The sequence below is a fragment of the Mchenga conophoros genome, linkage group LG14 (genome assembly GCF_057382185.1).
Source record: "Mchenga conophoros isolate Kocher_MC1m ecotype Shallow Benthic linkage group LG14, M_conophoros_male_GT1.1, whole genome shotgun sequence".
NCBI classification, from domain to species: Eukaryota; Metazoa; Chordata; class Actinopteri; order Cichliformes; family Cichlidae; genus Mchenga; species Mchenga conophoros.
The window spans coordinates 2,877,701-2,904,087 of record NC_140539.1 but is presented as its reverse complement, the minus strand read 5'-3'; the positions used below and the strand labels follow the sequence as shown (position 1 = coordinate 2,904,087).

General features: G+C 43.1%; 1 protein-coding gene across 2 annotated transcripts in view; it reads right to left on the bottom strand.

The window, feature by feature from the left end:
• The window catches only part of brip1 (BRCA1 interacting helicase 1), a 42,750-nt gene extending 19,338 nt beyond the window's left edge, over positions 1–23,412 (bottom strand). For both annotated transcript variants that reach the window (XM_085244969.1, XM_085244970.1), the window contains exons 1-14: positions 23,363–23,412; positions 22,935–23,033; positions 22,068–22,179; positions 19,691–19,885; positions 17,679–17,821; positions 17,391–17,528; positions 10,703–10,975; positions 9,341–9,562; positions 8,705–8,904; positions 8,490–8,622; positions 8,190–8,344; positions 7,910–8,084; positions 7,608–7,748; positions 7,103–7,264 (exon numbers count right to left, since the gene is read on the bottom strand). In XM_085244969.1, the coding sequence (XP_085101095.1) occupies positions 7,103–7,264; positions 7,608–7,748; positions 7,910–8,084; positions 8,190–8,344; positions 8,490–8,622; positions 8,705–8,904; positions 9,341–9,562; positions 10,703–10,975; positions 17,391–17,528; positions 17,679–17,821; positions 19,691–19,885; positions 22,068–22,179; positions 22,935–23,027 (2,142 nt within the window). In that variant the 5' untranslated portion in view covers positions 23,028–23,033; positions 23,363–23,412. The remainder of the gene's footprint in view (positions 1–7,102; positions 7,265–7,607; positions 7,749–7,909; positions 8,085–8,189; positions 8,345–8,489; positions 8,623–8,704; positions 8,905–9,340; positions 9,563–10,702; positions 10,976–17,390; positions 17,529–17,678; positions 17,822–19,690; positions 19,886–22,067; positions 22,180–22,934; positions 23,034–23,362) is intronic.
• Between the last annotated feature and the right edge of the window lie 2,975 nt (positions 23,413–26,387).

The window sequence follows — 26,387 nt, the reverse complement described above, 5'->3', positions numbered from 1 at the left end:
ACGCGGCGGAAGCAGTGAACTGTAGTCTTTCTCGCACTTTTACACTTCCCCTCTCTTTCTCCCCTTACTATCGCTCCATCTTTCACCTCCTCTGCATCTAGCCTCACTCTATCTCCTTTCCCAGATCCCCTGTGTCAGTGAGCTACGTGGCGACACATCAGAGCTCCTCTAGTGCCTGCTGAATTATGGAAAGGGATAGGAGGCAACGGCATTAATGAAACATGCTGCTAGGAGCCACATTTCGCAGTGGTGAGGGGAGACGTGTTGTTGCGGCTTAAATTATTCACCCTCAAAATATCACAGCAACCATCACGCCAAGACTGGTGGCGAGAAGCCACCTGCCACCTCTGAGATGCCGCTCTTCCCTCGTCGTCTGCCCGGCCACATCGGCGGTGACAACAGAACGCTGCAAAAACGCTGCATGCTGCCCAAAGAGGAGGACGTCGTCTGCTACGACATCATCTAATTTTCATAAGAATAAATGTCAACTTAAGTGTTTTGAAGCATTATTCAGTTATCTTTCATTTCATTATAAAATGAGTTATGGTCGTAATCTCCACTTCGATGCGGTGGATCCGCTCAAAACTCGAACCTTTACTTCATCAAATGCCTTCCAAGGTGATTATAAAATAAAGTCCAGATAATAAGAAGTATCCACCTGCACCAATCCCAGCCTGCCAGGCCTTTACTATCATCTCGTTCTCTTTATTGAATAAATCTGAAGATTTTTCTCCTCACAACTCCTGAGGTGTCTACCACAGTTTGGCCTAGTTTCATAGACCCATAAGAACTCTATAGGATTAAAACCAATGAATGCATTGGCAGATTATCATCTTAAAGTTCCAATCAAACAGTAGTGGTGTGCGGATCGATACTGAAATATTGATTCTTCCGATACCAGTAATTTATGTTCTAGAATCGATTCTCATACAAAAATATCGATATTTAAGTACTCTGGGGTAAATTTGTAGTTTATCATTAACAGGAACACAGTTAAGAAAGAAACTATATCATTCAGATCTTCTAAATTTGAAGGAACTACTTCCTCTTGCGCCTTTCATAGACATATGCAAAATACAGCTGTATAAATCTGTCGCAGCCCCTGGCATGCGCACTCACAACAGTGGTTGAGCGTAAACGGAGTCATGTGTGGACATTTTTTACCTCCACAAACAGCCAAGATGCGATTTTCGATACATGTGGCAAGACAGTGAGGTGTTGTGGAAACACCACTAACCTCGTCAAACACCTCAGAGTAAATCATATCAATGAACATGATGAGCTTATGTTGAGGCGAAGTGAAGAGGAGGAGAGGGACAGGTGCTACTAGGGCGAGACAGATGTCTCTCGAAGAGTCCTTTAGTGCTGCAGGCAGGCAAGGTGTTCAAACAGCGCAAAACTTCAATTTTTTTTTATTTCTATATGATAATTCTGCATTATTAAGCAATATGAACAAGTAGTCTGATGTCCTTTAATCATTATTAAGCTATATCCTTATATTATTACTACAATTACATAATACAATATATAATTGCATTATGAAATACAATGAAACATTAAGTTTTTGTACAGAGTATTGGTATCGGATCAGTATCGTCGATACCACCCTGAATTTTACTTGGTATCGGATTGGAAAGGAAATCAGTGGTATTGCACATCACTATCAAACAGCATCTTCAGGTCGTGTCATTGGACTACAAAAATGTACAAAAAGCATTTTCTCCATCCAACAGCTTTACATTTGTTCCGAACTCTCGAAAATCTCATTTAAAACCAAAGTGAACAAGAGTTCAGTGAAACATTGTTACAATGTTTGTGTCTCTGAGCCCAGCTTTTCTACTTTGTTCATATTTAAAGATGCGTTTAAATATGAACAAAGACATAAATGTTTAAAAACATATTTTAATTTCAAAATGTTGCTTTCTTTTTAAAAGGCATCACCACACAGATCACATGTTGTATTCAGACAGAAAGGAATAGCTACATTTTTACTGCACTGCTGGAATCACAATATAAGAGACGCTGTTAGAGTTTTCCTAATCATAAAAAGCTGTTGGGGGTTTTACACACACATACTCACAGTGCATAAAGAAAGACGAGGCTGTGCAACATTTTTGCCATCTGGTAAGCAAAAATGTACTTCATGCTTGAGTAAATTAAACGTCTTAACCAAACCAAGCAAAACCAAAGATCTTATATGAAGGAAGGTCAAGGAAGGAATTTCGGGGGCACCAAAATTATTAGTTTATTTTATATGTAGGAAAAACCGTGACAGTGTGGAAGTAAAATGACATAACGCTGTGTGCATATACACATTAGATGTGTTAGAGACTCCCATCTTCGGTTTTGGAGTTAAACTGTTGGTTTGACAAAACAAGCAATTGGAAAATTCCATCTTGAGACTCGGAAAACTGTGACGGTCGTGCTCATTATCCAAAATGCAAAGCAGCACTGCCCTATATTTGTTTTTACATGATCTGCATATGTATACTTTATTTCATTTCATTTATTTCAGTCGCGGTGACACGAACAAATCTTTGCTACAGTAGATTAGGCAACAAAGAGATGACTCGCGCACCATTTAATATGTGCTTTTTAACTCTGAAAATATGAGCCTTCCCGAAAAGAAGCCCCAGCTTAGTCAGACAGCCGTAACGCTGAAGTTTCCACTGTAAAAACTCAAATAAAACATCTCGGCTCTAAAACAGCCAGGAGGGATATGCTACACTGACCCACGCTCCCTAAAACAGACAGCGGCAGCCCCACACGTGGAGCTGTGATTGGTGCTGCTGAGGACAGTGGTGTTGCTGGGTGTTTGCTCTGTAGTCCGCTTTGACTTTGATTTGACACAAACTCGGCAGAGCCAAGGCGCCGGCGCTGGGTGCGTCTTCGCGCAGACAGGGAGGCGACATCACCTAATGGCCCTTATCTCAGTCTCCTTTAAAAGCATCTTTTATTCCCCACCATCTTTTCACCTCAGCAAAGCTCTGCTTTTTTCTTTTAATAAACCATCAGTCTCCCACGGAGCATCGGTCTCTTCCCTTGGCGGCTGAGACCAGACGGCAAAGCCTGCTGTGGTTTTAATGGGCATTAACTGGGGGACAGTTGAAGCCTAAGTGTTAAAAAACCCACAGCGTCTAAGGGAAACTGTGATTATGGGCTTACATGTTTCTTTATAAAACTAATGCTAATGTCCGCTATAATTCCAAGTCATTTTTTTCTAGTAAAACACTTAAAACTGCACCAATGCAACCTGTGTACTGTTGACTCGTATGTGTTTATGTGTGTGAATGTGAGGGCAGCAGCGTCTCGAGGGACACTTCTTTGGCACACTCGCCTCACTGCTCTCTCCGTCTATCGCAGAAGCAGCTTTGCACGAGGGGTTGATAGGCATCACCTAGACACACTGAACAGGGATGTCTGAAGATGACCTTTCTGTTGACTATGCACACATAAAACGTGCACATCGCAGGCCAGACGGGACTCAGCGGCACCAACGAGGCCTCCGCGGACTCCAATTAATACCCCAGCCCTTCATATCCCCTCATCTCCTCATCTTTAAGAGCTGACTGCAGATTAAATATTTATGCATCAGCACAGAGAGAGAGATAGAAGACTCCTACACGGCTATCAATAATAAAAAAACATCCCACAGCTCATAGTCGCTGCTCGGTTGGCATCAGAGGCTGACAAAAAGGAAGGTAAAATGAGAAAACAACAAGGCTCAGAGTCTTAGCTTTCCCTCACAGTTTGCAAGCTGGTGTCATCGGCTCTTTAAGAGTGCAACTGGATAGCGAGCCAACAAGGACTGCAGAGAAATCAAATCAGCGATCACTGCGTGGGACATGCTGAAATTTAAGTCCAACATGGACCGCGCACACGTGCCAAAGGCAAAAGACAGAAATCCCAAAGGCAAAGCACAGCTGTGAAAGTCCTCTGTTTGACTCATCCCAGCAAAACAAGACATCAGTGACGGCTGGCTTTCACGACAGTGCGCCTTTCCATTTCAAACAGGAAGTGAGTGGAGAAGATAACAGCACGAGTGGTGGCCCACAGATGAGTGGGACACTGGCTGAATAAGTAAGATTTAGGTTATAAAAGATAAAGCTGATGATGTATTCATCAAAATGATTGCGTGCGATTTGAGGCAAGCAAAAAGTTAACATAACGCGGTTTCTTTTTCTCTTTGCAGGTTGCACGCTAAAAAGCACAACATGCATCGTATCATTGCTCCAAATGTGTCTGACGTGACTGACAGTCAAGGATTTAAACATTTTCCTGCTGCGTGGACGAGCCTGCATGCACAGAGACAACCATACAAGGATATCCGGTCTCAGTGACAAACAATATACAGAACCAAGAACAGAAAATATCTCTTTGGCTTTAACCTTTAACACACAGGGATTGTGCACATGTTGTGCTGCATATTCACTTCTGACCTTTTAGCCATATGTAACATGAACATGTACCACTGGAACGCTACATATGACTGAAAATAAGAAAAAAGCTCCACCTTGAGTGGTTCAGAGTGCCAAAAGATCAAATTGTTGGATGGTTGGACTTTATTCGAAAATAAATATTTCAGGTTACTTAAAAACATTTAGAGTGACTTTTATAGGGTTTCCTGCAGTTACATGTAACACTTTGGTAGTGGACAAGCACCCACGATGTCGTACGAAATCCACTCGGCTCTCTGTAAGCTAATGTGACAACTGAGCTACGGTGGACATGAATGATTCACAGCCAAAAATGAATGACAAACGTAGGGGGGACAAAGCCTCTATGAGCGCGCTCTCAGAAGCAGCATCATTAACTGAAAGAGAACACACTTCTGTGAGGATGACGCCATTTTTCCTTACAAGCTCCTCCATTGATCAGTGGAGATCTGTTGTAACATGCGATACGGCAGCATCTTCACAGTGGGAGTGGAAGGAATGCCGTCCCTTAAAGAGGTACTTTGTCTGTCACATGTTCTTATACATGCCAAAGCATTGCATGTTACCTAAATCTGTGGTCTCTAGTGCCTCCCAGTGTTAAGCTACAGCACTACGACTCATTTTCAGTGTGAATTTAACATCATGCAGAGGATGCCTCCACACAAAACAGATCGTTTGCTTGTAATTGAAAGTAAAAAGACAACAACAGTTTTATTTTCATTTATACTGCATTTGTTTGTGTTTTTAGGGGACTATTCCTTTGAGCTTAATAAATAATGTTTAATAGTAAGAAGAAATAAAAATGCCTACATTAAGTCATTTCTAGAATCTATTTTATTATGCACAGGAGCCAGAAGCACGACTGCAGATTATAGTCGAGTCGAGTCCTGAAGCACCAACAAAAAATGCTAACTGGTTACTTTTACACACTAAGCTGTCTACACATTGGTAAATAGGCTGTTTCTCTCACAAATAAAAACAGCTTTATATTGTAAGGTTACAATCCTACAATAATTCAAAGAGAACCCCAACAATCGGATGCTTCCTATGAGCAAGCACTTGGCGACAGTGGGAAGGAAAAACTCCCTTTTGCATCATGGGAGTCCCCCAGCAGCCTATTGCAGCATAGTGAGGATTCAGGGTCACCTGATCCATCCCTAACTATATGCTTTAGCAAAAAGGAAAGTTTTAAATATAATCTTAAAAGGTGGGGGCTGGTTCTGCACAAGAGGGGTGTGGAAGCTGAAGGCTCCGCCTCCCATTCTACTTTTAAATACAGTGGAACCCCGGGCTTACGAAGACCCCATTTAGTTACGAAGGCACTTAACGGCAATATTTCTGCCCCTGGTACGGCAAAATGCCCACGTAAGGTAAAGCCATACCTCCCGGCTAACGTCTTTGAGCGTGTTATTCACCTTTTTCTTACTTGCAGATTAGACTACTGCAATTCATTGTATTATGGTCTAGATCAGGCCACCATCCATCGTCTTCAGATGGTCCAAAATGCAGCTGCTCGCCTGCTAACTGGTACCAAACGGAGAGAGCATATAACCCCAGTTTTAGCTTCTTTACACTGGCTTCCTGTCTCCTACAGGATCCAATTTAAACTTCTACTTTTTGTTTTTAAGTCACTTAATGCCCGAGCCCCTCCTTACCTGTCTGAGCTCCTCTCTGCCTATGCTAGCTCAAAACTAATGCTGTCCATCCCACGGACTAACCTCAAATCCCGTGGTGACAGATCCTTTTCTGTGGCAGGTCCCAGACTTTGGAATAGTCTCCCCTTAAATATTAGATCTGCACAAACACTTGAGCAATTTAAATCTTTACTAAAGACACATTTCTATGCCCTGGCTTTTAACACACTATGACCCAGGCATTCTGGTCTTATTTGAATTAGTTTAGTTATTGTTTTAATTCTTTTACTGTCCTATTATTGTTTTTTTACTGTTATTATTGTATTACATTGTTGCTTTTTAATACCATTTTTATATTGTTAAGCACTTTGTGCAGCATCGGCTGTTTGAAATCTGCTATATAAATAAATTTGACCTTAACGAAATAGATAAAATAGAAAATGTCAAAAAATTAAATAAAATTCCATAATGTTATGTACATGTACACATACGTATGCTTTCTTCAACTCCGCCACCTCTTCCTCCACCAAGAACTTCGTCTTCAGCCAGCATTGCATAACTCAAAAGGCGATGGAAAAAGGTGCTTCTACTTACGAAAATTTTAACTTACGAAAGACCCTCTGGAACGAATTAATTTCGTAAGTCGTTGTTCCACTGTACTCTAGGAACCACGAGTAAACCTGCAGCGTGAGAGCGGAGTGCTCTGTTGGGGTGATACGGTTTTAAGATGTCTTTAAGCTGGAGCCTGATTATTCAAGACTGTGTATGTGCAGAGAAAGACTTTCTGGATTTAACAGGGAGCCAGTGAAGAGAGTAAAAGGAATTACTAGTAACTAATAAAACTACTAACCAGATAATCGACCCCTGTGGGAGTTTACAATTATTTTAATTATTAAAATATTAAGTTCATAAACTATTTTATGAAAAAAATTGTGAAGGCATTGTAAAGAAGCGTTACAAATGTACAAACGCTAAAAGGTGATATTTACTAACTGCATGTTTGGGAGGAGAAGGTTTAAACGGCACATTTACCTTGTAGGAAGGCAAAAAGCAGAGCACACCCTTGGCCATGACCTGGCAGACGTGGAGCAGCAGGCCACCCACTTCATCCTGGAAGGCATACGTCTCTGCGTTCTGAAAGGTGGCACAGAGCTTCCTGCCTTGAGGTCCTGTGCCAACAGTGCCCACCCAAACCTGCAGAGATCAGACATATTTCTTATCAGAGACACAAACGTGACGCACTGTTCCACTCTCATGTGTGCTGCTTGATTAGTCTGCTAAGTTATCAAAGGTCAGCTTGTCAGCATTCCCTGTAATCGTATTAAGAAGATCCACAATAAATCAACTGTGCTGCAATTTGTTAGGTTACGCTGACATCTGCTGGACAAAAGTGGAACAGCGGAAGTGGAGAAAAGACATGTAAAGTCTTGTTTAGTCGTAGCATGCTATCATTAAATTACAGCTGAGGTCAGAAAGCCTTGTGGAGCCTCTCACTACATATTTTTTCATAATGAGGTTTATGGGTAAACCCACTCACCTGAGACTTATTGATCACATGGTTGGCCTCCAGCTGGATGGAGAATTTCACACCAAGTTCAGAGGAAAAGGAGTCCATGGGTGACAGGGTTCCAGAGGTCAACACAATGCTGTGCACAGACCCACTCAGGTCAGAAAAAGCCTTGGAGGTTCAAACACAGAGAGAGATCATGTATGCACGGCCAAAACACCTGATGTGATGGACAAACTGCTAATCCTTCTTTCATTAAAGTTACGGCTTTTTCCTGTGTGTAGCCTCAGTAATCAGTTATCAATCTAAGTCAGCCAAGTCGACCGTCTCACCACAGCAGGGTTAAGGCACCAGAAGCTCAGCGTCAGGACTTCAGCCTTGACCCGGACAGTCTGGCGTCTATTACGTGGCCGAACTATAAAGCCCTGGGCGTCGGGGACATCGGGGGGAGCCTGGTTTGTCCAAGCATAGCTCTTCTGCAGAGCAACACGATAGTCGTCAGCAAATCTACAAACACACACAGAACAAGCGATTAAACCGTTAAACCAGAACAAGAAGGATTCATCTATGGCAGCGGCATCACTTAGCTCACATCCAGAGCGTGTGTCTGACCTGCAGCTGTCTCTGAAGAGGAAGTCGAGCACCATGAAGAGGTTTTTGAGCACAGTTGCAGTAGGTGGGCTGATGGTTGGAATCTGCACCACGTCTTCTCTCCCATTAACGACTCCAACACGCTCCTCCTTCTCCAAGACTGCTGCCAGGTTTTGCTGTCACACAGAAAACGCAAGAACGGAACAGTGTTGTCCACACGACAGCCTGGCAATGTTAGCGTCGCCATGTTTACAGGATGTTCTATGTTAGAATGAATGAACCGTTTGGTGCTGCCCATTCTGGTCGATATGCTGTGCGTACCTTCAGAATGTTGAAGGTGTCTGCAGTGATGCCCAAAGTGTGAAAGATGCCCACTATATCCTTCCCACTCCAGACTTTACCGGCAGTCTCATAGCCGCGCTCAGACATCAGGCTTTGGCTCTCCTGGATCCAGCTGGAGTGACAATCAAAAGACATCCTGAGTGCGCGTGCTCGCTCGCATTAGGATGCGCAGAGAGACAAATGCAGTCACTGACTTGATCAGACTGTAGCAGAAGCCCCTGAGCAGCTCGTGTTTGGAACGTCGGATGTTGTTGTTGACCATGCTGTCCAGCTCGTCTCTGGACATCAGCAGACTCTTGTAGTCCAGTGTGTAGCTGGCGCTCTCCCTCGCACAGTCCTCAATGTTGTGGGCCTCATCCAGTACCAATATCTGGCCTTCCAGGTCAATCTCCATCTGGTGGAGATGGAAAGTAAGACAGAATCAGTGGCCTGCGATCTGGTTTGTTGGTGAGAGAAATTTACTCAAATCTATTTGTACAGTTTGAAATGTACACATTCAAAGTGGTTCACAGGCAAATATCAGGGAAAATGGAACATGGCGATCAGATATAGTAACAGTAGAAACTACAACAATGGTGTCATAGCTCTTTAATGTGGATTCATTAACATGCTGTAAAATTAAGTTGACTTTTGCCTCGTTTCCGTGGTTTTACATACGGAGTTTGCAACGCCACCACAGCCTGTAAAGCTTTTAAATGAAGGGGACAGGTTTCACCATCTTACGTCTACAAATCTGAGTTTGGACGTGGTCATACTGATGAAGTTACTTGAACAAATATTTTTGCTGACAGTCCAGAGCTGCTCCTCCCGCTCTTCCAAACTCTACTCACGCTTTCTCTGATCATTGGGTCCAGCAGGTAGTTATACGGACAGAAGATGATCCAGGCGCTCTGCATGAGCTCACGGGCAGCAAAGTAGGAGCACGAGCGAAGCCGTTTGCCCAGAGTCACCAGCTCCTCAATGTCCCAGGCTGCCCGCAACCCATGGACATGTTGTAGAGTGTTCTGGTCCCGCATCCTCTGCACACCGTGGTAGTAGCGGCAGGACCTTCCCTGCAACGCATGCACAGTGTTACAACAAGGTGTAACATCTCCTATATGTTACCAATTCAAAGGTTCATTTCTAAGACTGGGACTGTAAGATTTCGTAAAACATTGAAAAAACAGTCTTGATTTTTCTGAAACTCAAAGTTTGAAGCTTTTCTATTGAAATTCATCGTCCGAGCCACAGCCCCTGGCAACGTACTGGGATCACTGGCTTTCTTGTTTCCAACATGTGACACAAAACTGTAAAAACTAGTAAAAAAGAAATAAAAATCTGATTTGAACTTGATTCTAATGCTTTTACTTTTTCACAGCTACTCCACATGGTTACAATATCTAACATTTGTTGCATTTCTGTGTTGCTGTTCAGTCTCAAGTTTCCACTCTGTCCAGAGGTGACATACAGAACTTCAGAGGCTGCCTCTGATCAGGTGTTGCAGCAGCTTAAATGTCCTCACTCATACAGTGAATGTAAGCGGCGTGTAAAGAAGCGCCATCTCATGTACCAGCCCTCAGTTACTCTGTCAGCGAAGCTTTCGACGTCCCACCCTGTCCTTGGTGAATTTGCAAAGGTAACCTCTGACACAATAATAAAATAATCTCTGGATGAAACGGCGCGGTGCTACGCTCGACACTCTGCTGACACTGAGGCCTGTCTGCTGAAGGCGAGTTGGAGGATTAATGACCTCTCGAGCAGTCGGAGGGCGTTATGACTAACGATGGCATTAGCTGAACCATGAATCTCTGAGCGTGTGCAACATGGTAACCAGAGCCGACCCTGAGGTGATGAAGACACATTGTATGATTGACACACAGTAAGGGGTTAAGGCTGGGACAGTCATTTCATGTGGGAAGCAAACACCTGCAACGACACTGTGATTGACTCCTTACAGCAGGCGCCTAAACTCTGCCCAGTTTAGGAGACTACAAGCGACTCATGCCTCTAAAAAGCATTTTCCTCAGTGGCTCTGACAGAGTGTTAAAGTGTGTTCTTGCTGCTCCTCTGGGTCGATACTGATGGCAATTACAAACAGGCATGGGCAGTGAGCTGCTAGCTAGTTGGAGCAACGAGTGAATCTGCCTAACACATGTTGCAGGACAGATTCACTGCGAGAGTCTGCGTGTGTGTGTGTCAGTGTTCATCCTCACATCCTTGGCCTCCAGCAGATCCTTGCAGCGTTCATTGCGGTTTGCGTGAGGCACCACGTCTGGGTTGACACAGGTGTGGTCTCTGCTGGATAAGATGGTCATAGGCACGCCGCAGTAAAGGGTGCGCTTCAGCTCATGGGTGATCTGAGTTATCTGTTTATGTGTGCGAGTGCCAAAGAAGATCTTTGGAATCTTTCTTCTGCCATCTTTCTCTTTATCCTTCACGCCATCCTCGGTTGAAGCGCACGGGCACTGCGAGCAGGGTTCAGGAGCCTAGTGGGAGAAAATCATATAAATACTAATACTTGGCACTTTTGTTTAACAGCATGAACCAGATGTTGCTTCAGGAACTGAAAAACATGCCAATGCCAACTGTTGCTTTATGATAAATATCACTGGTCCACAGCAGAAATCAAAGGCCACTAGTATCGCAGTCTTAAATCTCATTTTCTTGCCTTAATTCTGGATTTTCTGGAATAAATACTTTCAATCACTGCTTGCTTTGGCCTAATATTATGTATGTGAAGATTTTCAATGAATTATGAGGAATATCACAACCACCTCGACACCGTTTTGCTCCTTTGATAAACACACAGGCAAGCATAAAGAATTTGCATCCATACACAAGGTGTCCCGTCACTTTTCACCAGGTGACCTTCTCTCTCTCTGAAAGATGATAGGTCACCATTGTGGTGGCTGAAAAAAATCTAATTGGCTGTCCGGCGGCGCGGTGGATCCTTTTTTCCTCCGGGTCACAGGTGAAGTGCAGCCGGCATGGCTTATGAAACTGATCCTCTTTATGTGTTCGGCCGGTTTTTGTTCTGTTTTAAGTCATCTGATCTTTGATCACTCGCACATATAATGTAAAATCATTGGCTTCTCCAGCCAGGAGAGTACAAATCATTATCAGTGTTATCAGCCTTTAATATTAATCTAGTCTCTCGGAGAATAAAGTTAAATGTATCCCAGCGAACTGATGAAAAGCTGATTTACAAAAACATTTATATATTCACTTAAATTCATTTATTTCTACCAGACTTTTTTCTTTAATAACATTTTGTAGTAGAAACATTTTCTGTGCTACATTTATTTTGAAACACCCCAGCTGAACACGCAGGTTATGGAGATTATTAACATTATATTTTATTTATGTAGCAAAAGTTCAAAAGAAGCAGCATCTCTTATTATAATTATGGGAGAGCCATTAGGTATTCATGTGTCATCTACACGGCTCTCCACCATCATCCACCCTGAAACCATCAAACACATCTTTGTTCACTTCAGCAACATCAGAGGTGTTTCTGCTGGTCTTTCAAACGTCTTATAGAGGATATGCAAAGTCTAAATTATATAAATTCATTAGTGCTAAAATGCTGAATGGTCTCATGCTCTGATCACCTGATCTGATGTGCAGCAGACGTCACAGTTGCTTAATATATATAAAATGCTACGATCTAGAAATCTAGCTCATTTCCATCTCCGTGGTCATTTCCTGGGCCCTACTAGAGTAGCTTTGCATTTTTTTTCCAGCATCAGAATAAACCCTATTTATCTTATACTATTCACCCTTAGTCTTTTAAACTTGTCTTCTTTTTTGCTGTAGTTCACAAACAAGGTTAGAACAGCAGCGTGCAGGGCAGTCTGAAGCTTTTCTCAAACATGCTGTGTTTGATGTGAGCAGCCACTATTCTAATAATACACATAGTACATGAGAAAAAACAAAGAGAAGCAGAGCCTGCAGTCCAGGGGAAGAGTATTTTATCCCTTCAATTCAGAATTAACAGAGGATGAAAAGCTCCGCGTTCACTGATTTCACACTGTGTTAATGAAGAAAGCTGTTTAAGGGCAGCAGAGATCTTTACTGACATGACAGCCTTTAAATTGTTAACCAGCTAACAGTATAAGACCAAAAGGTCATCGCTGATACAGACACCTTATCCACTACATGATATCATACTTTCCGTTAGCACAAAATAAATGAGGGCTAACGTGTTTAAGTCAGAGTTCTGTGCAAATTATATGAAGGATCCACGTAAGAATGACTGGTATGTGATGTCATGCGTTGCAGCTTATCACGAGGATGAGGAGGTAGCACTTCTGACGACAGACGAGCGGCTCCAGTTACCCGGTGGCTCAGATTTTCCTAACGTGTTTGCCCATCAAATATTACAATGTGTGTTGGAGTGCAGGCCAAAGAAAGCCCTGAGAGAGCCGCCTCTCAGAGTTAAGAGGGATAACGAGCCCTGAGCCCATGTGAAAAATAAACAGAGGTGCTGCGGGGCCCCAACACCAGTTCGAGTTACCTTTCTCTGCTGAAACAGTTACGCTCTGGGCCCCGGGCCCGATCACCTTACCTGCTGCTGCCACGTTAAATAGAGCCATCCAAATATCCTGCCCCAAGATGGCCAATAATTACTTATTCATTGGCAGGTGGGGGGAGGAGGGGTGGGCTGGAGCAGTGCAGAAGGGCTGGCTGATGAATAGAGGCCCTTGTGAAAAGCTGCAGCAGGAAACAGCTGACACAAGAGTATCCTTTTACGCGGCTGCCTCCTGAGATGCCAGGACAACAAGGCTTCGAGCCTGGCCCCACAGCCCAGAGCAGACACCCCCTAGAAAGGAATGCAGATAACTGGCAAAAAGGCCAAGAGGGGCACAACCCTGCTCAGCAACAACAGCATAGTCCTGAACATGGTTCTCTTCTGAACCTGGAGCAGCTCTGTTGGTGTTACTCTGAGTGTGCAGCTACCTGCGGGAATACCCTCATGCTCATCAATGCTCTTACTAACATTGCATTTACAGGTCCACTGCATGGCACAGAGGTACTTTCAGCTGCTTTGCTACACTAAGCCTGCAGGGCACACCTACTCTGCCAGGTGTAAGCGCACGCAGCAGCGAGAGCTCTGGAACTGACAGAACAGAGGTCAGCAGAGTTACCGAACACCTCCGAATATTCACAGGTAGGCTACTGTTGCTCTGCTCCCTGCCAACACCTGAGAGATGGAAATCTCACACTCCGGGGGGCCAGTCGGAGGGCACACAGGGGCTGCAGGCAGTTGATCACTGAGGTATCACTGGCGCCTCTCGCTGGACGCCAATTTGCTCCTCATTCCACAGCTTTCGAGAGGCCTGGAATTCATTCCAGTAAGGGTGGTCTTCAATAGCAAATAACTCTGAAGACATGACACCCAACACCCCCGCCTCCCGATATGGCCACAGCGTGCAGGTAGGGGCCCTGGCAAATACCTGCCCTCCAAAGCACCTGTTTATCCCTCGGGCGCAGTAACCAGCAGGTGAACCCCATTCAATATTTATCCCCGTGGCTTTCACAGATCAGCAGCCCAGGCGAGGCAAACCCTCTTAATTAAAACTGGAGCTTGCTTCAAAGGGCCCCATTCAGGCCGTCAGTCAGCGCTCACAGGACAAAAGAGCCCGGGTCACGTAGCTGCAGGGAAACCAGAGAAGGACGCACTTCTTCATCTTCACTTTCCCTCCTCCTCTTTTTCCACCTCCCACCATCTGATCCCAGCCACACACCTGCGGCAGGTTACGATGAAGTTGTGAGAGTGTAACCACCTCTGCAAGCTGTGCTGCAGCATCCTAAAGCCAAGCACGCCTCAATCATTAGGAGCAACTTGGTAGTCTGTCCAGAGAGAACCTCCAGATATCCACTATTGATCACTTTTGTTTTTGCCCGTCCCGTTCACAATTATTGTCTGAAGGCCAAGAAAAATGCCCAACGGATTTGTTTTCCCAAGTGGATCATTATGGCTTTGCCAGACTGGTCCACCTGATTCATCTTTATTATTTATTTATTTTTTACTTTGAAGTTATTACAATCTGAACAGTTATGACCGAGGGATGGGAAAGATGTAGACAAAAGAAGGGCAAGAAGAGGAGAGGGAAAGAAAAACAGAGGGGAAGAGGGACAGAGAGAAAAGACGGGAAAAATCCACTGCTGCAAAAAAGAAGAAGAAAACAAACAAAAAAAGAGAAGAAGACGGTAGGAGAACCGCAGCAATAAGCAAGATGAGCATAAGTATAGAGGCAGCAGCCAGGCAATATAGTGTATCTGTGAACACCTGTGCGCTTGTGCTCCAAAGGTTTCTACATGTAACGATCTAACAGTAGGTGTGGGGAGCCACAGCCCTGCCAGCAGGCATGGAGGAGATCTACTGATCACTAACGGTGCCGTGAGACCTTTGAGAACATGCTGTGACTGGTTCTGCTTCACACAGGACAGCGAGTAAAACTGCTGACTCATAAGAAATGCTCTGCATGGAGAAACTTGTTCTATCTTATTCTTCAAAAAATTCAACACATTTTGAATATTCTCAGTAGAAGCAGCTAAAAGAAGCAGTCGGCTTATTAATCAAAGTAAATGAATCAGCTACTATTTTAATAATCGTCTCAAAACTGTTTGGTTTTTTTGCATCTTTTGCAACACAGTAGCGTGTTACATTTTTTACTAATATGACTTCACATACAGTAAAACTCCCCAAAATATATACCAACAAATATGACACAGGAGTGATGGTGTTGCTAGTTGTTCAACTTCTGTTTGAACAGGTTGTTTCCCTTTCCAGCAGTTTGAACTGAACGTTGGCCGTCTGACATGACAGCACTGATTTCCCTCATATTGTAAAACTGCAGACTTTTACAGACTCAACAACATGAAGGTAAACCAACAATGACGGCCTGTAATATTAATTATTCAGTCTGTTTATCCTTAATAGACCAAAGAAATAATACTACATGATGCTAAATACTACTGTTTCCTAGAGGGGTGTCACCATAACAATCACTAGGATCACGTCAACAACCCACCTATGATAACGCTGTAAATTCTAATTTTGTGAAGTCATTCGATTCAGACTCGGCGCCACGCACTTTCATTTTCATGTTAACAGAAAAGATAAATACAACCAGATTTCTGATGAATTTGACTCGTGACTTTTTTGCCATTACTTTGTTGTTTTGTAATGTTTCAGTAGTATTGTATAGATATTACAAGTGTTTGGCCCATTTTAGTCTCTGTTATAAAACGTTACATAAAAGGATCAGCGTAGTCTTGTATGTGCATGGATTCCTTACTCAGCTTTTCTGATAACTGCACTGCTGCAACACTGTTCAGACAAGTTCAACAGGTTATTTGTGATACTATCTATATATTACATTCCATAATACTGACAGATTTTCTTTCATTAATTAATTATGTTAGAGTCATTTTGTAGGGCTGACTGCTGATTACTAACTTTGTGTCTTTGAAAACAGGATGGTCCCATGTTTATCCACATTAGACATTTATTATGTTCAAATTCCTTTTTTTTGTGACACAAAAAGTTGATGGCACTCATATCCTTCCTCATGATTTCAATTCTTTTAAAGCCATTTGAAATAAAAACACATTTTATGGTGAAAGACATGAAAACAGCAGTGAAAAGTACAGCGCACACGCTGTTACATTTTCAGTTAGGCCGAAACAAGTTCGAGCCTCTGACCACAGTCTCTATCAATCTGGTGGAGTATACCGCCACCCAGTGGTGATGCTGATTATCTGAAAACCTCTAATATGATCGAAGCGAGAAAATCCACCATAAGAGGGTCAGCCTGTGGCACCGTGTAGCAAACCTTTAAAGCACAACTAACACCAGTGTAACGATGTCTCAGTGAGCCAGCACACAGGCTGGATCTGTCTCACACACAGCATTTTCACAAAGCCTCTGCAACAGAACATCTCAACTATCAGGCTCTGGTACGGTTGTCACGATACGGGAATTTCAAACAGAAGAAAACCACGGGGAAGATCGTGACCCCATCCTGGAACAACAAAAGCTGAAGAAGTCATATCCTGACTTGTTAACCTGTTAATTTTCAACAGATTTTCTAAACTCAAACAACTAATATTGGATTTAACAAAATAGGTATTTGAGATCAAGCTTGGGGGGTTTATTGATTTACAAATTGTTTAAATCATTTCATTACACATGGTGAAGTTAATTACTGTTTAAGTTACTGTAGAATTCAAAAGAAGAGCATTCATGACATTTGGATGAAGACCGGTATTATAAATAAAGAAGCTATAATAAGCAGAGCGCTCACTGACAGACTGCAGCGATCACAGGCTGCATTGTAAAAATGACCTCACAGGTGGCTACAACAAAACAGGAAACACACTTTAATAAATGAATGTAAAAGCAGAAAAATTAGAGTTTGTCATGCTGTCTACATCCACCAGTCCCACTGCTGCGCCTCAGTCTGCAGCTCTGCTTTTGCTCTGATTGGTTCTCCACACTCTGAACTCTGATCAGCTTCACTTCCCCTGCTGCTCTGCACAGCCAGCAACCCTCTGCTTCTCCACGTGTCCGTGATCCGCTCTGTCACAGCTCAATATTCCATCTGCCAGTCGTGCAGTTTGCAATAATTATTAATCTTTTACCTGACTAGCGGCTATGTTAATAATAACAGATGGCTAATGTGGCTATCGGGTAATTGCTAATAGTTAAACAGCTAACGTTAACCCGTGTGCTGGTCAGGTTACCATTGATGATAACTGTTTAATATTTTAATGTGGTTGAAATGGGAGCTGATCTCTGAAATTCCTCCTAAAGTGGTGTTCAGTGTTATGAACTTTAACTACTTCAGCTATTAGTGAGGAGAGGACCTGTGAGCCTGTCTGGATCGTACTCACGCAGGAAGTAGAGGAACAACCGGGAGCTTGGTGTTTCGTCTCGGCATTCCAACTCTGAGGTCCCGCTGGCTGGTTTTCCAGCTCCGGCTCATCGTCTGTGAACACGACTCCCTTCTCCAGTCGCTGCCTTTTACGGCTCTGAGAAGCAAACACAGGAAACTTTACTGATCTGTGCATTTCTTATTCTAATGAAACCAGCACAGAAGCTGCTAATGCTGCATACGATCACTGTTTAAATGTAACGCAGAGTAAATCTGGTGTTAGTGAACAACAGGCATCGGTGCCTACCGTGTTCTCTGCAGTGCGGATGCGTTTCCTGTCTTGCTGGAAGTCATCATCTTTCACACAGTCGGAGCTGAGAGATGCCTGGAACTTCTCTGACAGTCGAGAGGCTAGAGACTGTTTTCTTCCTCCTTCTTCTGGGAGAAGCACTAAAACACAGAAACAACACATGCAAATGGATGTTTTATATACAGTTTACACTGGTTTAATGAAATGCTTTAAGTGTCACAAGCCTCTGTGATGAGTCCTTTAACAACTGTGCCGTTGTTGGGAGGCACCTGTTGCTCCAAAACACTGGTGTTGGTTTTTAAGAGCTTAAATAATTTAACTAAATTAAATTGATGTAATTCGGACGCCAATCTCCTGGTTAAAAATGTGTGAATTTCCTTTAAGTCCACCAAAAGGATTCTAAAGAACGTATTACTTTATAACCGAGCTAATGAGGATACACAGGGTCGACTGACTATATAACAAAAACATTGTAACTGTGAGTCGTTGTCATTCTAATGCCAAAGTGAAAGTTATGCCGAGGTTAGCTGGTCGTTGTTGTAGTTTTTCTCTGTATGTTCTGCTGCTGCATTTCCAGATGACTTCATATAAAAACTAAAGTTAAGACACAAATCTGGACTAATGGTCCCAGGGGGGGTTTTGAGTATCGATTTTCCGATTAAAATCGATTCTAGCTTGAAATGTGATATCAATTCATTAAAATCCTGAATCGATTTTTAAATATACATTTATTTAGCCTGAAACGCCAGAATCTCAGGTTAAACCTCACAAGCTTTCGACAGACACCAAACAGCTAAAGTGAGAGCAGGCACAGGGATTCTGCACAAAGACAAACGCAAAGCGCGGACCCGCCAACGCATCATGAGGTGTCGGCTTTCCCGACGGCGTGTCCGACCGTGGACGTGCCGTCGGGGCTGAAAGCCGACAGCTCACAGATTCTGATGCGTCTGATTGCGTTTACGTCTTTTTTTGCGTTAGATTCTGAGTGGCAGGTTTTGTCTCTCCAACCATCCCCCTGACTTTTCCTGTTTTGCTTCCACCACGGTGAAAATCGCACTTCCTGCAGAGCTCTCTGTCTCTCTGTGTACTTCGAGAACAGTTTCCCATCTAAAAATCTCTGTTTTCTGCATTATTCGCTTGCTTGTTACGCACCAGTCTACCGTTATGTACAGCGCTGTCGGCCAGTTTTTCTTTTTTTAATTTAACTGACTTCCAACAAGAAAGTCGTAATAAAATAACTTTGCACTTCTGTGTTTTATCCTCAGTTACTTTGACACAAAGGCATCTGCTGTGATGCTCACACCTCTGATGACGTCTCACAAGTGTCAGCTGTCTTTTTATAGATATAAAAATATAGAGATGTGCTGATAAATGCTCAGAATTATAATATTTCTGACTGTCTGAGGCAAAATTTTCCCGATTCAAATCAAATCAAATCGTGGATCGAACCGAATCGATCCTAGAAATCAGTGGCGACACCCAGCCCTAAATGGCAGTAAGTGAAAGGGTGATTTAATTAAGGACATGTTCAAATATCAGTCATCCTTGGAACTGTTGTGATTGATTGGATAGTCCGTGCAAGGAGAGACATACCCACTCTCCCTCCTATTTAATTATTCTGCCCACAGAAATAACATTACTAATGCCAGAATTTCAGATTTGCTCGTCTGAATTTCTACTCGAATGCCCCTTAAAGACGGACTTTAAGTCAGAGCAGCCCAACCAGCCCCAATTTAACAATCAAAGATAGTGGCAGTGGACATAAACACCAGTAAAACTGTGAACCGTATCTGTGCTGACACAAATAAGCCATACACAGAGCACTGACCGGGTTCTGCAACGTTTTTAAGGACAAAAACCAAACGCTGCACTGTGTAACATAAAACTGCAGGTGATCAACAGCTAACTACGAGTTAATCGAGTGACTAGTGGCTGCAGGTACCATTGTAACAACAGGAGTACAGGTTCAGGTACTGTATGTTTCACAACTAAAACCCAGGTCTACTTACTGGGTTCTTGTGCTGAAGTCGACGGCTGAGCCGTGTCTTTAGAGGGTGACACAGTGAGGTCCACAACAGCATGTTTGTCTGCTGCTGTTGCCTTGTTCCTGCTGGATTTGCTGTGACACCCACACTTGCAAGACGTGGGGGAGTCGGACTTGTGGCTCTTGTCTGGACCGGTGCTTCCTCCTTCCTGTAGTTTGGCTATAATCCGATAGTGAAACAGAGAACTGTCAGTAACATTGACCCTGAGTGGCTATTAGTTTTTTGTGTATAAGAAAAAATGAAATTATACTTACAAGAAAACAGTAAGAACAAAAGAAATGAGTCAGTGGTTAAACTAAAGTCTTAATTTACCCATTTTGCTCAATATTTTTATCACATGAATCATAATTTAAAATAATCCGTACTGATCTTAATCCATTGTTTGAAATAAGTCATTTTAGCTCCCTCATCATTACCTTTAATCTAATATTGTTTTAATAGGCTGCCAATCATAAACAAGAGGTACAGTGGGGCAAAAAAGTATTTAGTCAGCCACCGATTGTGCAAGTTCCCCCACCTAAAATGATGACAGAGGTCAGTAATTTGCACCAGAGGTACACTTCAACTGTGAGAGACAGAATGTGAAAGAAAAATCCATGAATCCACATGGTAGGATTTGTAAAGAATTTATTCGTAAATCAGGGTGGAAAATAAGTATTTGGTCAATAACAAAAATACAACTCAATACTTTGTAACATAACCTTTGTTGGCAATAACAGAGGTCAAACGTTTACTATAGGTCTTTACCAGGTTTGCACACACAGTAGCTGGTATTTTGGCCCATTCCTCCATGCAGATCTTCTCGAGAGCAGTGATGTTTTGGGGCTGTCGCCGAGCAACACGGACTTTCAACTCCCGCCACAGATTTTCTATGGGGTTGAGGTCTGGAGACTGGCTAGGCCACTCCAGGACTTTCAAATGCTTCTTACGGAGCCACTCCTTTGTTGCCCGGGCGGTGTGTTTTGGATCATTGTCGTGTTGGAAGACCCAGCCTCGTTTCATCTTCAAAGTTCTCACTGATGGAAGGAGGTTTTGGCTCAAAATCTCACGATACATGGCCCCATTCATTCTGTCCTTAACACGGATCAGTCGTCCTGTCCCCTTGGCAGAAAAACAGCCCCATAGCATGATGTTTCCACCCCCATGCTTCACAGTAGGTATGGTGTTCTTGGGATGCAACTCAGTATTCTTCTTCCTCCAAACACGACGAGTTGAGTTTATACCAAAAAGTTCTACTTTGGTTTCATCTGACCACATGACATTCTCCCAATCCTCTGCTGTATCATCCATGTGCTCTCTGGCAAACTTCAGACGGGCCTGGACATGCACTGGCTTCAGCAGCGGAACACGTCTGGCACTGCGGGATTTGATTCCCTGCCGTTGTAGTGTGTTACTGATGGTGACCTTTGTTACTTTGGTCCCAGCTCTCTGCAGGTCATTCACCAGGTCCCCCCGTGTGGTTCTGGGATCTTTGCTCACCGTTCTCATGATCATTTTGACCCCACGGGATGAGATCTTGCGTGGAGCCCCAGATCGAGGGAGATTATCAGTGGTCTTGTATGTCTTCCATTTTCTGATGATTGCTCCCACAGTTGATTTTTTCACACCAAGCTGCTTGCCTATTGTAGATTCACTCTTCCCAGTCTGGTGCAGGTCTACAATACTTTTCCTGGTGTCCTTCGAAAGCTCTTTGGTCTTGGCCATGGCGGAGTTTGGAGTCTGACTGTTTGAGGCTGTGGACAGGTGTCTTTTATACAGATGATGAGTTCAAACAGGTGCCATTCATACAGGTAACGAGTGGGGGACAGAAAAGCTTCTTACAGAAGACGTTACAGGTCTGTGAGAGCCAGAGATTTTCCTTGTTTGAGGTGACCAAATACTTATTTTCCACCCTGATTTACGGATAAATTCTTTACAAATCCTACCATGTGGATTCATGGATTTTTCTTTCACATTCTGTCTCTCACAGTTGAAGTGTACCTCTGGTGCAAATTACTGACCTCTGTCATCATTTTAGGTGGGGGAACTTGCACAATCGGTGGCTGACTAAATACTTTTTTGCCCCACTGTATAAACACCAAATCGGTGGGGCTTCTATACTCACAGCCAGAGCTATGAGCGGCTCTGGCACCATAAAGAGTTAAGAGCAGAAAAACTTTAAGACCTGGTTTTAGACTCACAGGGAGTCTTCGTCCATACGCTAAGCTAAACAGTTTTATGAGTATCCACTGGAGCAGTTTAAATGTGACAGAAAAAGCAGATTTCATTGTATAGATAAAGTGCAAGTATATCATCCAACTTGAATTTTACATGTACATGCACTCAGTCATACCAGGCTTACCAAACTGTGCATGCTGCCAACCCAGGGCTGAACAAAGCAACGCCAAGCTCTTTCCACTTCCAGTTGGAGACTCTAGTAAACAGTACTGCCCTGTGTTCAAACCTCGTACAATCTACAAAACAACAGAGAAGAGCTAAGTTAAAACATACAACGCTGAAGTGAAAAACAATGAAATGTCCACTACAGCCACGGTTTATGCTCCACATTATGTTCAGGGTGGTTTTTTTGTTTTAACCAGTTATCACGTTCCCTGCGAGCTAATGTGAATGTGAGATTAGGATCTTGGAGGACTGTACAGGAGTATGTCTAGGATGGGTGAAAACCTCCCTTCGCCTATCTATTAAGCTTGCAGGTGTAGCAGTCTGTTTGCTTTGTGCAAAGGGTACATGTGGCTGTGCAACCATACCAAACTTTATGAAGAACTTAGGGAGAAGACCCAAACTTACATTTTCAAAATGCAAATACATGCATAAGTCAGACAAAGGAACAGCGAGGTTTGCAGGATCGTAGTAGAAACTATGCTATGATTGCATGTTGTGTATTTAGCTTATAATAAAGTGGTTTTCCTGTAAAAATTGTTTTGATATCCAAACTTAAAAAAAAAAAATCAAGAAAAAAAACACATTACTAAATAATAATGTATAATGAACGGTACTAGTAGTGAGTCAGATCACAGCAGACTGTTGTTTTTTTTGGTAAAATATTTTAATAATGTAGTGAAGCAGTGCATCAGGAGGTGAGCGTCATTTAATCAGCATTAAGTGTGGTTTTGAGTTTTTTCATGACCAGAGACATTGAAAGAAAGACACGTGTAGCCTGGCACAGCCTCTGTCACTGCACAAGCAAGCACAGATGGATGCGACTCACTAAATTCATCATAGCCAGCTGGGACGGGTAAGCCTTGCAGGGGAAGTGGATCTTCACCCCTCCAATGGTGTACTCCACTGGTGATGAAGTCATGCTCGCCTGTCCCGACAAAAGTTCAGAGTAACACGAGTTAGGTGTGTAAGGTACAGTAACATACAACTAACGCACTGCGAAGTAGCCTGCAGTAGTTACACTATTTCTTCTGTCTGAAGACGTCACCCAGATAGGTAAAGCTGGAGAAAGTGATGCGTTAGCTTGAACGTTTTTGCTCGAATACCAAGCAAGAGCTAATACTACGAGCTGCACCATTACTGTACTACTAGAGTATCCCATGGTTACACTGGTCACGCCTGTCACTAAAGACATATATTTGCATATTTGTAAACAAAACAGCAAAATATACAGCTGTTTACATCTTCTTTACTTACTGTGATTCTTCCCGCTCTCACAAATCACGCTAAGGATCCGGACAGGAAGTCGGCTACATTGCACATTAAAACTTCACGCGAAAGCTTTCAAAATAAAACTGGTATTGGAAAAGATCACGAAACATGTTGTACGTTAAATTCCCATTTGCTCTATATTCTTTTGACATGTTAACTTATACAATTCTCAGAAGTTAGGCAACGTTAAAAATACGTGTGCAATAGTGTGTACAATAATGTAAATTCATCCCGCTATTTTACGCTTTTATTATGAATAGTTAGCGCTGACCAGTGACTGCAACTTATGTGGCTACAAAACGCCGGAAATTACGTCAGTAAACATTAGCGCCGTTGACTGGAGAGTCACGTTGTTATTCCCGGAAGTTTAGCGGGCAATTGGAAAAAGTGAAAGGAGGCCGACGGTGCTGCATTTCAGTAGTGATCAATAAATGCATTGATCTGCAATAACTTGTATACCAGAGTGGAGTACATGTAGTTAAATCTATGTATATCTAACTATTATATAATATTCAATAATCAGTGATAGCTTCTTGACATATTTAAGCTTTCATTACCACATTTCTTTTACCATACTTATTTTATTTATTATTTTTTTAAACATTGCATGCTAACCAGCAGCAGCCACAACTTAATATTTATTGTTGTCATTTTGATTGAATAGAATAAAGTTGGCTAATATTTCACTCGATAATGTTTCCATGTTTTTAAGAGTTTTTTTTCTTACAAAGTAGCATCAGGGCCCCATTAATAAATATAGGTATAAATTAGGGGTGCAACGATATTCGTATCGATATTGAACCGTTCGATACAGTGCTTTCGGTTCGGTACGCATATGTATCGAACAATACAACATTTGTAATTTATTTCATCAACTTTCCTTCTGACGATGCTGTCTGTGTTGAGCGCTCAGTGAATCTGCGTTCGACTACTCCGCCTAGGCTGCACTGTTGAGCGCAGATCCACTGAGCGTTCAACACAGACAGCATCGTCAGAAGGAAGAGCGCAGGGCAAGCTAGCTAGACAGAAGTTAAGCTCTCCTTGCAACATCGCAAATTGACCCTCCCCCACCCTCATTCAGATCTGGCATTTGGAATTATTTTGGTTTTCATGTGACGTATGACCCTGAAGGTAAGCGCGTCATGGACTAAAGTAAAACAGTATGTTGGATGTGCCACGCAATGCTCAATTACATGGGTGGGAACTAGTGTGTTAGCACAGTTAGCTCGTTAACGTGTTGGCCGTCTAGCCCCACGCAGGGGTAGCTCATTAACGGAGATTTGCCGTGTTGTGGCGTTAACGTCATTTCAACGAGATTAACGCTGACAGCACTAGTGGGAACACAACGAATATGACTGCACATTTACGCCGACATCATCCTAGTGCAAAGACAAGTGGAAGCAGACAAAAACAACAAGCACGCATGCTACAAACTTTACCCGAGTCATTTAGACAGCCGTTAGCACAGGATTCTCCTTATGGGGACCTGATATGTTTAATATTGTGGCGAGCTCAGACAAGGAGGAGACGGAGGTATCGTTTGGTCTTGCTTCCCGTGAGCTAGCCAGGGAGCACAGCCGTTTATTGACATCTGCAGAAGAACACTGCCGCTAGCTAACTGCTCAGCGCAGTAACGCACAGCAACAACAACACACAGGGCGCCCTCTGACCCTGGAAGGACACACCGTTGCAGCGAGAGGGCGTCACCCGTCACTATGGCAACATAAACAAAACATAACTGTACAAACAGAACCCCGAACAGCCCTGACCCGCTACAATATGCTGCTGAGAATATAGCCCAGAAGAAGCGGATAGTATTGCTTTTATTTTGGAAAGAGCCATTTCTCTGTAATAAACTCTCTTTTCCAAAGATGAGTGATTCCTCAATCAGATACAGGGCTCGCAAAATCGCTAGCCCGACGTCCCGGGGCTAGCGATTTTTCCAGTCGGGCTACCAAAATCTATCTGCGTTTGAATTTGCGCTTGTTTTTTGCTTTCACTTTGCAATCGCGTGAACTGTGTATAGAGAGCGACAGCACTGATTGGTGAGTGACGATAATTTGTGCACCAATTCCTCTGACATCGTCTTATCAATCGTTAGCTTACTATGCAAACATGACAAGTGAAATCTCCCGCAGCTTAAACATGTGAGAGGTTGATCGCGCAGAGAATCGCTGAGCTTATGTGAGTGCGTGTGTAAAAGCAGCAGGATATATATTTTAGTTCTGCTGAGCCAAATAAGACAGGTCAGGGTGAAGAAGTGACAGCCAAAGAAAAGCCTACCACAAAACGGAGAAGTTATGACAAATCAGACTATAAGGCAAAAAGAAAGTGCAGCTTTATGGTTTCATGGACAAAAGAATTTCTGTGGCTGCAATATGACGAGCTAAATAACCAGGGCTGCACATAAGTGGTCCGCAGGTGCGCATTCGCTGTCAAAAAACCCCCAAAAAACCGCGCACAAGATATGAAGTTGCAACGCGTGTTTGCGTACATAAGATTTTCTGGAGGAGGACAGACATTTGTTTAGAACTCTTAAAGATGTCGAAGAAGCTCCTTTAAGCAATTACTTTGGTGTTCCTCCACCTCCAAAGAAATGTCAGAAGGAGTCCGAACCACAAAAGAAGCACGTATTCTCGGAAAAGTGGTTGCAGGAGGTGAGCTGGCTTCAAACAAATGATGAACGCACAGAGATGTGGTGTGGAATGTGCCGTGAAAATCCCACTCTAGCGGACAACAACAGTGCTTTTTATATGGATGCAAACGCGCGTTGCAACTTCTTATCTGGTGCGCGTCTTTTATTTTGACAGCGAATGCGCACATGCGGACCACTTATGTGCACCCGTGTAAATAACATAATGTTCTGCCGGGTGTGTTGTTGGTTTTCTCTCGATTTCTGAGTCGACAAGCGCCTTTGTTACTGGGACCAGTCATTTTAAGAAAGGCCCCCATTAGAACCCATGAGAAATGCAAGAAATGCATTATTGCTCAGTCTGCAATATCTTTCCCA